Genomic DNA, 12253 nt, shown 5'->3' on the forward strand with positions numbered 1-12253 from the left:
AAACGAGCAAACAGGTGAGAATGTACTATTCTGTTACAGTGGAACACTAGAGTTTCTAAGGTATTCTGCTTACTATTCACGCAATCTCCACTTGTTAACCATCGCAAGAGGATGTGCTTAATAGGTCGTCATTCCATAGATAGGCACGCTTCTTTCCAGGTTGGTCTCAGATGCGCTGGTAGGCATTAATGGCGTGTTCCTGTGCGTATTGTGTATCTATAATGGGGTTTGCATATACCAAAGATTAAAAGTGTTCGCACGACCAAAAATCCATGGGATTAAGGCCGGGGAAACGAATGGCCTATGCACTGGACCACCTCTCCAGCCATCGTTGGAATGTTACCTCCTCTAGCAGGACAGGGAAGTCATTTGATAGTAAGTGACAATGTCTTGCACTAGTTAATCTGTTTGGTAGTATGGGAGTCTTGGAGTAGCGGAGTGTGTTTCACAGAAGGGAAAATGAACAAGCGCGCATTGCTCTTAAGAAATGGGTTTTAGAGCTCACGTTTACCTGACGCTTTTTTTTCCGCATTACCACCTCTCAAAAAATGTAATATGTTTCTAACTCCCCGTATAAGGAGACGGACCGGCAATTCACCAGAATATAGAAAGAGAGAAACAGTATAGTTTTCGAATTGATGCGACCCGCTGCAAATTCCTCTGATGTACCAACGTTCCTTATCTCACAGTAGCACTTGCACCCTACGTCCTCAATTACTTGATGCATGTGTTCCATTCTCTGCCTTCCCCTGTAGTTTATACCCTCTACAGCTCCCTCTGTTAGCATGGAGTCTATTTCCAGGTGCCTCAACACATGTTCTATCATCCTGTTGCTTCTTCTCGTCAGTGTTTTCTATACGTTCACTTCTTCACCGATTCTAAAATCTTATGTAGCAAGTAACTTGTGAAGATTTAATTACATTTAAGACCATCATACACAAAACCTAGTCCGTGTTCACTGTAATCTAAATGAGTAGGCCCAATTTATAATACAAATAACACGTCCAAAACATCTCAGAACCACATACGACCCGAACCACTAACTCGAGTCACTCCGGTTTCAACACGTCATTTGGCGGTCGGTTCAATCGACGTAATGCTTCATTAGATAGTAGGTATAATCGAGCCTCGTCAGGGCATACTTCAGACGTCTAAGCAGCCACCGTAACTCTCTGTCTTGTTTGGCTCTTTCAATTTCAGCTTAACTTGCTGCTGTCAACAAAGGCATTTCTCGAGGTATCCATTTCAAGCAGTTCTCTTCCTGTATTCACTCGGAAATTGATTGAGACGTACTATCACTAACAGTAAAAATTACTCTCTCTTTGACACCGACTATTTCGGACTATGAGTGCTTGGTACTTCTGATATTGACCTCTGTTGGCTCCTCTGGTAGCGTGTGTACAAGGTAATCATTAATTTGAGAAGTCACCACCTCAGAGATGGGCAACAGAAAACTATGGACGTCCATCTACATCTACACCTAAATCTACATAAATACTCCTCAAGCCAGCTGTAGTGCATAGTGGTGGGTTCCTTGTACAATTATTAGTAATTTTCTTTCCCGTTCTACTCCGACATGGAATGAGGGAAAAACGATCGCCTGTATACCTCCGTAAGAGCCCTAATTTCTCTTAGCTGAATCATGAATCTGAAAAACGACTTAAGTACCTAGAGGAAAATTTTCGTAAACAACAACAACAACAAAAATTAGTTATCTTACTGAACCGAGAACTGCACTAAATTATTCTATGATATGACGCATACAGATAAATTACACAAAACTGTCGTTAAAAAACATGACCTTCTAGTCACTTCATGTTCAAATTTTGTTTCAAAAAAGTAGGACTCGGGTCATTTTTCAAATTAACCTCAGCTGTGCTCCTTATGTAATAAAACTCTGGTGTATGAATACATAATATGTATTTTGTCTATCGAAAAACTCATTCAGAATACATACAACAGTATATCATCAGGGAAAGCAAACATACAGAAAAAAACTTTCTGAAATCAAACTGCAATGTTGCTCATTTGTCTTTGTTTCCCAGTCTGCAGTTTTTTATGAATGCTTTGGGCTCATTATTGTCAGTTTGTCAGTAATATGCTTGGACATTTTGCGTATATATTTAACTTTCTTTTCACTGAGCGGACGCACTCCATTTGGATAACCGTAACTGGTAGTTCAGGGATATGCGGATATGCTGGCACAAGGATGAAAGAATTCCGAATTATTCGTCCTATGAATGGCTTTTCCTTAACAATTCTAAACAGTTCTAAAGAAAAAGCAGAATTACATAAAATTTGAAACAGTGGATAATATTAATTCATGTCAGGAACGCACTTAACAAAAGTCTTTTAAGCAACATATATTTCTTTTTTAATAATGTGGCCATCAGGAGTAGCTATGTATAGACCCTCACTTTCAATGATAGTTACAATAAAATATCGGTAGACACTATATGTTTGCACACGTCCTTCATTGTGCAGAGTCTGTCCACACGCACGCCTCAGTCTTCTTTTCCCTACTGCAGAATCCTTATACGACGGCAGATTGGAGTGTCCTCTGATAGGGAAAATAAGTCTGATGTTCAAAAAGCACCTCTGAGTGCCTACAGCCATTAAAAATCCGATGAGAGTGTTGTTCCTGTTCTGGCTTAAATAGCCATCACGAAACAATGAGAATTTTGTAACTCTAGAGCAAACACGTGTACTAAAATTATAGAGAAGGAAACTGAATATCTCATCTAGACTTTTCTTAGTTTGCTCCCCGTGGTAGATATAGGAGGAGACTGAATTATTTTTTATATTGTGCACAGAGAAAACTGGAACAGTCAAGTAACGATAATAATACGTGTCCTGAACTGGCATCATCAAAAGTGTACATTTCACATGTAGTCAAACGTTACAATAAGAAAATCCCTTCTCTTTAAGTGCATAACTTACAATGGAGGACTTGTTGCTGCGATGTTTGTGAACTAGGAGCTCTTCTGGAGCTACTCGTTTCTTCATTTTCAACGACACCATTACATAAAAGACTACTTTTTCAACTTACGTATCACAGATCTACCTCACAAACAAGGTCAATATGAATATTTTACCAACTTTAAAGCTATAAACGAATCTGTTGGCCATTACCATAACCTGACAAGCGAAACAACTACAGTCATGGACTATGGCCGTTTTTTCTGATAAACACATATATTTTGTTAGTGGAAACAATATACAGAAGATGCGCAATAAAGTTATTTTGGTATTAAACGATGAGACTTGGGCATCCAAACATCGTAAGTCAAAACTACCAAAATGTCGTCTAACGCCGTTTTGCAAATTCGTCATTCACCTTATCTTCTTGTTCCGCACGTGAAGTGCACGTTGCCCACAGTAGAGTCGTTGTGCAGTCAGTCTAAAGTGCTGGTTCTCCAAATTTTCTTAGTAGATATTCGTAGAAAGAACATATTCTCTCCAGGGATTCCCATTAGGGTTCACGAACATCTGCGTAAAACACTCGTGGTGATCGACCCTACGACAACAAATCTCGCAGCATGCCTCTGAATTGCTTCGATCCAGCATGACAGGAATCCCACTACTCGACCAGTACTCAATAATGGGTCGCGCTAGTGTTCCATTAACCGTCTCCTTAATAGACGAGCTGCACTTACTTAAAACTCTCCCACTAAACTGAAGTCGCCATTTGCCTTCCCTGCTGCCTTCCTCATCTCCTTCTTCCATTTGATATCACGTTGCAACGTTACGCCTAAATATCAAGTCGACGCTACTGTGTCAAGTTTCACACTAACTATGCTCTAGTCGACATTTGCCGGATTGTTTTCCCAGCGTATCTGCATTACCTTACATTTTTGTACGTTTAAAGCTAGTTAACACTCATCACTAGAAATTTTGTTTAAAATATCTTATATCCTACATTCATTACCGACGGTACCATCCTGCCGCGCGGTCTCAGGCGCTGCAGTCATGGACTGTGCGGCTGGGCCCGGCGGAGGTTCGAGTCCTCCCTCGGGCATGGGTGTGTGTGTGTTTGTCCTTAGGATAATTTAGGTTAAGTAGTGTGTAAGCTTTGGGACTGATGACCTTTGACCTTAGCAGTTAAGTCCCATAATATTTCACACACATTAGAACTTTTTTTTTTTTTTTTTTTTTTTTTTTTTTGGTACCATCCAATAAGCACAGTTTCGCCAGCAGACATCCGCAAATTTCTGCTCACCTTGTCCCTTGTCCCTCAGGTCATTTTTGTATACAGAGAATAACAGTGGTTCTATCACACTTTCCTGGAGCACTGGTGACAGCAGGGAGTGGCAACTGACCCTTAACATAGACAAATGTATTGTATTGCAAATACATAGAAAGAAGGATCCTTTATTGTATGATTATATGATAGCGGAACAAACACTGGTAGCAGTTACTTCTGTAAAATATCTAGGAGTATGCGTACGGAACGATTTGAAGTGGAATGATCATATAAAATTAATTGCTGGTAAGGCGGGTGACAGGGTGAGATTCATTGGGAGAGTTTTAGAAAATGTAGTCCATCAACAAAGCAGATGGAGTACAAAACACTCGTTCGACCTATACTTGAGTATTGCTCATCAGTGTGGGATCCGTACCAGGTCGGGTTGGCAGAGGAGATAGAGAAGATCCAAAGAAGGGCGGCGCATTTCGTCACACGGTTATTTGGTAAGCGTGATAGCGTTACGGAGATGTTTAGCTAACTCAAGTGGCAGACTCTGCAAGAGAGGCGCTCTGCCTCGCGGTGTAGCTTGCTGTCCAGGTTTCGAAAGGGTGCGTTTCTGGATGAGGTAGCGAATATGTTGCTTCCCCCTACTTATACCTCCCGAGGAGATCACGAATGTAAAATTAGAGAGATTCGAGCGCGCACGGAGGCTTTCCGGCAGTCGTTCTTCCCGCGAACCATACGCGAATGGAACAGGAAAGGGAGGTAATGCAGTGGCACGTGAAGTGCCCTCCACCATACACCGTTGGGTGGCTTGCGGAGTATAAATGTACATGTAGATGCACTCTTGTCTCTGATGAGCACTCGCCGTCGAGGGCAGCATACGGATTTCTATTATTTAAGAAGTCTTCGAGCCGCTCACATACCTGGGAACCTATTCCGTATGTTCGTACTTTTATTAAGTGCCCAGCAGGGTACCGTGTCAAACCCTTTGTGGAAACTTCTGCCAGTCCCTCGTCTCCTACCTTCCAAACTTTACAGAAGCTCTCCTGTGAACCTTGCAGAACTAGCGCTCCTGAAAGGAAGGATATTGTTGAGACATGTCTTAGCCACAGCCTGGGGGATGTTTCCAGAAGGAGATTCACTCTGCAGCGGAGTGTGCGCTGATATGAAATTTCCTGGCAGGTTAAATCTGTGTGCCGGACCGAGACTCGAACTCGGGGTAGCTCAGATGGTAGAGCACTTGCCCGCGAAAGGCATAGGTCTCGAGAAGAAAGATGAAGATGAGCAGCAGGAATGAAAGGGGCCATAAGGTTCTCATCAAAATTCGGGCTCCATAGAAGACGAATTGGATGTATTCTCCTATTAATGTAAGGTCGCTCCAGTTGCTAGTAAGAACTTTATTATGGCCACGAGATGGTCTTAGGCCTTTATATTAGGTCATCATCAGGTGTGTCTGAAATTTATGATGCAGAGAAGCAACACCAAATCATTTGCACTTGCTTCTCTACCGTAACATTCAGATACACTTGATATTAAAGACCGAAACTGGTCGTGTCGACTTAATACAGTTTTTACTAGTAACTGGAGCGGATGTTCGTTAATTGAACACACAGCTACGGAATCAGCGCCCTCCAAACATGCAGAAACTAAGAATTCTGTTAATCTGCAAGCAAAATAATGCGTGTGGCAGACGGAGCAAGTACATCATAAGAATCAGACTAACACAGGCAAGAAGAGGCTTTCTTGACAAAAGCCACCGATTGGTATTGGACCTAGGCATTAATCTGAGAGGGAATTATTTGAGAACTTATGTGAACTGTGCAGAAGTGACTTGTGAAGTGTGGGACAACCGAAAAAGGAGGGAATCGAAGCGTTTCAGGTGCGTTGTAGGATGAGGCTGAAAGCTGAAAATTAAGAGATCAGAAATGAAAAAATTTCACCGATAAATCGGCGAGGAAAGGATCATGTGGAAAACATTAACTATAGGAAGGGGAAAGATGGTGGGACATCGGGAAGTGATTTCCACGCTATTAGGTAGAGCCGTAGTGAGCGGGGTAGCTAGTCCACCATCGGGCGCCTCCCCAGATGGCGGATCGGAGAAATTCTCCCAGATATGGGTGGCACCGTGTGAATGAAATAACCCAGGATCGACCAAAGTAGCAACATGAGCGGCGACAACTCCGGAGGGGCGGCAAAACAAAGTTGTCTGTACTCCACGCTAGGGGCGAGCTAGAAAATCAGATCGCCAGTCTTTCCAGAGGCGAGCGTGGCGATTATGCTCCTCACCTTTGGGTCATGAGCTGTAATATGTTCCGGAGTTAAATTAGCGCCACATTCGGATTTCCAGATCGGAACTGCTTTAGTGTCACAAAATCCTAAGTCTACGAAACGAAAGAAGCAGTTCTTTCAAATATGCGCATGTAACTGTGGTTTATCAGTGGGAGAGAACAAACTGACGGCAACAGAAGAGGAATTAGAAAAAATTCAACGGGAAAATTGTTGGATTATTTGAAGTAGTCATAAAGGCGGAAACTGCCTTCGACTGAATTCGGGAAATCTCTCATATTACATGTGTAAACCAAACGGAAAACTAAGTGGAGTCGGGTTTATAGTACACTAAACCATAGTAGACAAGACGGCAATATTAGCGGGAAATTCAGGCAGAATTGCACGTTTGGTCCCGAAAATATTAGAAAGGCTTAAAAGCCGTATAGTTCAAACATATGCACCTACTTCTGGTCATTCGGATGAGGAGATAAAATTTTTCTATAAGTGCCTCAAAGAAACGTGTGAGAAAAGAAGAGACTGCTTTTGTAAATTTATGATTGATGACTTTAGTGTCAATGTTGTAACGTATAAGGAAGATGATTCAATTATTGGAAAAGATGAAAGAAATTACTCATTTGAGAGACTGGTTGAATTTGCAGAATGCATGAAAATATCTACTATGAATACGATTTTCAAGACGCATTCTAGTCGTAAATGGACTTGCAGGGATCTTACCTTTAAAGTGAAAAATAAAATAGACTTCATTCTTAGCAACAAGGTTGAAAACAGTACAGATGTCTTTGTGTTGAATAGGTTCAATAGAAACAGTAATCATCAATTAATAAGAGCAAATTTGAATTGAATACAAAAGATGAAAGACTGAAACTAACTGAAGGAGAGAGAAAAAACTCAAGTTTCAAAAGTCTCGAAGAACAGAAAGACGAATAAAAAGTATTTAGAGAAAATCAAAAGAATGTGAACCAGAAGCAATAAAAAAGATACTAATCACAACAGCTGAAAAAGTGGGTGGCCTGAGTAAATCTCAAAACCTACTAAAGAAGCTGACAGTGAAACTATTTGATGGACAAGGGAAGAAAAATGAAAGTAGAAACAAAGAAAGGTAAGACAGAATATACAGAACTGTGCAAGGGTCTGAGAAAGAGCATTAAAGCTGACATCAAGAAGTATGAAGAAGACAGCCAATAGCCAGTCTTGAAAATCAATGTAGTTTAAAGATCGCCAAGAGGAAGCTCATGACTGAAAAGCGTTGGGCGCACACCACGACCGAATTACAGGTAAGAGAGAAATAATCGAATAATATATCTGTACAGTAACCTTTACAGTAAAGTCAATGATGATATCTTAATACTAGACGAGCTGAATGTCTCAACCTCCAAAATCCCAGAAATATTCGCCTCAATAGTCAAACATGATAAAGAAAAGATGAAAAAAGGACCCATTCCAGATAGTGACGACATTTCAGTCGGGATTTTAAAGATATTTAATGACGAATTTATAAAGCATTTAGCTAAAATGTTTTCAAATTGTTTGCAAAATGGAAAATTACTATACTGTACACAGCTTTAACTAGAATTTTAGCTAGCAGATTGAGCACTATTCTTGACCTGGCCAAACGCATTGAGCATTTGAGCAAACTGGGTTCTGCGCAGTACAACTGATCATGTACTCACTCTGTGTGAGAAAATTAGTAAAACATATGAGTTAGTATGTGTATCTTTGCCTTGTCTTCATAGATTTTGAAAAGGCATTTGATTCGATGAGTCACCCAGCTGTTCCTGAGGCTCTAACAGAGCAAGGAATAGAACATGCTACACCCATAGTAAAGTCTTAGATAACATATGCAAACCCTCGACAGCGATTGTGAATTTAGTTGATGAGACTAATGGATTCCCCATCAAACAGGGCGAAAGAAAGTGACGATATCTCTGAAAATACTTTCAGAAGTACTGGAAAAAGCACAGTTTGAATTAGATTGGAAAGCAAAGGAAATTCTAATACAGGTAAATATTTTAGATAACCCGAGTTTCACTGATGACATTATATTATTTGCAAGTAGTATAGAAGAACCTCAGATTCTGGTTAGTGAGCTAGCGTCAGTCTGCTCTGAAGTTAGGCTAAAAATGACGACAAAAGCAAGATCTTGATCAATGAATGGACACCAGAGGGAAATTATATCTGTTTGAAGTACGTAACTTCGAAAGATAACAGAATGTGTCTGTTAAGGTCAAATGCTCAATATGAAAGGCGACCTGAAACCAGAAATATTTCGACGTACTAAATTAGGCTGGCAAGCTTATGGAAGACAAAGCTCTGTGTTAAAGCCCAAGGCGTCGACCGAACTGAAGAAAACAGTTTTTGACCAACGTATTCTGCCGGTAGTAATTTAAGGCTGTGAGACATTAACATTAAATGAGTTCCTTAGTCAGAGAAAAATAATAGTAGCCCAAAGACAAATTAAAAGATCAATGTTAGGTTACACAAAGAAAGACACAAAGAAAGTAGTTGATATCAGAGAGACCACGAAGGTCAGTGACATAATCGAAAAAGTGAATACCTTGATGTGGCCGTGGACTGGTCATTTCGCTTGAAAAAAATACAGTAGATGGTTAAAACTACTAGACAGGAGCCCCGTTTACCAAGAATGATCAAGGGGAGACCACAGGACAAATTGACCAGAGACAGCAGGATTGAACTGGCAACGGGAAGCTCAAGATCGGCAGAAATGGAGCAGCCTGCAGCGATCCTATTATGCACGCCAACTCAGAGGCCAGATCAGCAAGTGATCGAATTGGTTGATGATGATGATGATAATGAGGCAGAAACGTAGTTTTTCAAAAGTCGCACAAAAAGTAGATTGAGGATGTTGGTTGTAAAACGTAAAAAAATTGGATGTGACATTTAAAACTGTGGATAGGGTAGTGACGCAGTCGTATGTGGGACGGCAGCTACTTACCAGAAAAGCCCTTCTAGCGCCGGCGTTCTTCCGCAGCTCCGTCAGGGAGTCCGCCGCGCTGATCTCGCGCTGTGTGCGCTCGTCTACAGCCCTCTGGATTTCCTGTACCTCGTCCAGAGCATTGTCCGCAGAATACGTTCCCCGCAACTTCATCAGTGCTTTCAGGGCCTCTTCTTTGCGGTGCTTGGCCACCAGGAAGTAGGGACTTTCTGGCATCCACCAGAAAATCGCCACAAACAAAATACTACACGCCATCATGAATTCAGTCATTGAGAAGAAGGAGACGTTGAGTGAAACGATCGTCGTCAGAAGAGCTCCAACACCCAACATGAGTGGACCGAATGCCACCAGTCGCCCTCTCCTGTGATCCTGCGCAATTTCAACTGCGTATATCGGCATTGTCTGTGAAAAAGAAAAAGATAAGCGAGTTATTTCAAATTTTTCTGAAGACGTGTCCCTGGGCATATATTTATTATAATACGCTTAACTAAGAAGGGATCCATCTAGCTTATAGAACTAAGCCTATTGTCTCAAACATAATTTTCTACCGAACTTTTTATCTCCTGTAGCGAAAGACATCACCAGACCTGCTTAACCTACATGTATTTGACAGTATTTTAATCAATCGGTAAATGTGTTTAAGTTCCATACAGATCATTGAAACGAGGAATGTCATAATTTTAGCTGGTGTTCTAGAGAAGAAAACTACATTAGAGCCCAATATGGAAACGGTGCATGCAACTACTAACTAACCAGTTTTCATTATCTTATATGGCAATTAAGGCCCAGCACCACAGTGGTCGAATTGGCGATCTAAAGGATAGTTTGACGTCTTGAATCTTTCTCTGGAGCTCCCAAGCAACTGCATACAATCTGAAGGTAAAGGTACTCCATACTTACTCTGCCTTTCACATCATGGAAAAGACGCAGCTATTGTGTCTTCAGAAACAGTGCTGCCTGTTTCCTTTATTTCCCTCTTCGTCTTGCTAATCGAAGCGTAGATTCAGGTGTGCACCATCAGATCAAAAGTATCCCGACACCTGTTAGTGAACATTAATATGGGATGTGTCCAGCCTTCGCCTTGATGGCCTCTTGAACTGTGCTGGTGATAGTTTCAATAAAGAGCCTGAATGTCTGTGGAGAAATGGCGACCCTGTCTTCCTCAAACGCCGAAACCAGAGCAGGTAGTGATGTGGGACGCTTGGGTCTAGAGCCAAGCCGACGTTCTAACTCATTCCAAAGGTGTTCCATTGGGTTCAGATCGTGACTCTGAGCAAGCCAGCCCATTTTAGAGATATTACTATCAGCAAAATACTGCCAAATAGAAGCTGCTTTATGATTGTTATGCTGATACAATCATCGTCCCATGAACTGTTCTTCCTCAGTAAGCAGTGCACAAGGCGGTAAAATGAGTTCAAATCCTTCCGAATTTAGTGTTTTCTTAAGCGCAATAAGGGAACCGCATCCCGGTGACCAAAAACACCTCCTAAACCTTAACACCACATCCTACTTACTTCACTATTGATGGCAGCTAACGTTCTCTTGGTCTTTGCCTCACTCAAACCTTTCAAGCCGCTCGTTACGGGGTGTAGCGTGATTTTCATCAAGTTACTCCTTTTCAGTCATCCACTGCCCAGTGGCGTCGCTCTTGACTATCGCTTAGCACGCACTACGGAAATTTGTAGCTTATGAACAGCTACTCGACCACTGTGGCCCATTTTTTTTTAATTCGTACGCATTCAGTCATTGTGGCAGCTGGACTGGTGGTAGCACTTTGGAACTAACCAGTGATTCCTGCAGCTGACCACGTGATTTATTACAACCATCCTCCAAATTGCTTAACGCCCCCTGTCTGTCAGTACGTAAGGTCTGCGTGGTCTTCTTTTAGCTGTTTCCACTTCAAAATCGACTTTGGCAGCATTAGAAGGGTTAAAATGTCCTTGATTTGTTACTCAGGTGACAGCTAATGACTCGTTCATGTTCAAAGTCACTGACCTCTCCTGAACGACCCACTGTGCTGTTACTGCTTCTCTACTGGCAAAGTAATACTCTCTGCCTCCTTTTGTATTGGCGGGTCCGCCTATCGTGACATCTGGCAGTCAATTGCACGTTAAGTAGGAGTGTGCGGATACTTATGAACAGACAGTGTATAAGATTTTTCATACGGTAATGTGGTAAAATGCGGCGTGAAGAGCAACATAAACTCAGCAAAGGTTCTGGGAGGATACATGAGCCCGCACCCACACTTTAGGAGACGGAAACAAAGCTGACAGTCGACACACGGAGTCGTCCCTGTCATGACACCCTTTCCCGCAGTCATCGTTTCAGTTTCAGCAAGAGCACACAAGTTGATTCCTTTCGCTGTTTCTGACTTCACTGCTAGCGCTTGGGAAACTGCAGGTGGTCTCGTTTCCCTTACACATTACTCTCTCTACACAAGTTTGATACCTAGCTGGTAGTATATGGAAATTTGAACAGTAAGTTAGTGCGTTTGGGTACTTTAAAACCACAGTGGTCTGAGGGGTCTTTTCAGTAATCTTTGTACTGGTAACTGACAGTTCACAGCGTTCTGTGATACCCTCCGATCGAGTGACGCTACTTCAAAAGCTAAAGAACATTTAAGACCTTTAGTCTTAAGGAAGTTTAATCATGCAAAGTAAATAAGTATTGCGTAGTTATTATCTTCTATGACATTCCCTGATCTTGTAGATAACAGAAGATTTAATGAGACAATTATATTTAAGACAATGGGTAGTCTTAATGTTAGAGATGGTTTTATGTATAGTATGCAGCGCACTTTACGGGGTGGATGTCAGCCAGGG

General features: G+C 41.6%; 1 protein-coding gene across 1 annotated transcript in view; it reads right to left on the bottom strand.

The window, feature by feature from the left end:
* The window catches only part of LOC124795835 (facilitated trehalose transporter Tret1-2 homolog), a 190039-nt gene that overhangs the window by 39087 nt on the left and 138699 nt on the right, over positions 1 to 12253 (bottom strand). The window contains exon 5 of the mRNA XM_047259918.1: positions 9432 to 9833. Coding sequence (XP_047115874.1) covers positions 9432 to 9833 — 402 coding nt within the window. The remainder of the gene's footprint in view (positions 1 to 9431; positions 9834 to 12253) is intronic.

Source organism: Schistocerca piceifrons, chromosome 4 (genome assembly GCF_021461385.2).
Source record: "Schistocerca piceifrons isolate TAMUIC-IGC-003096 chromosome 4, iqSchPice1.1, whole genome shotgun sequence".
Taxonomy (NCBI): Eukaryota; Metazoa; Arthropoda; class Insecta; order Orthoptera; family Acrididae; genus Schistocerca; species Schistocerca piceifrons.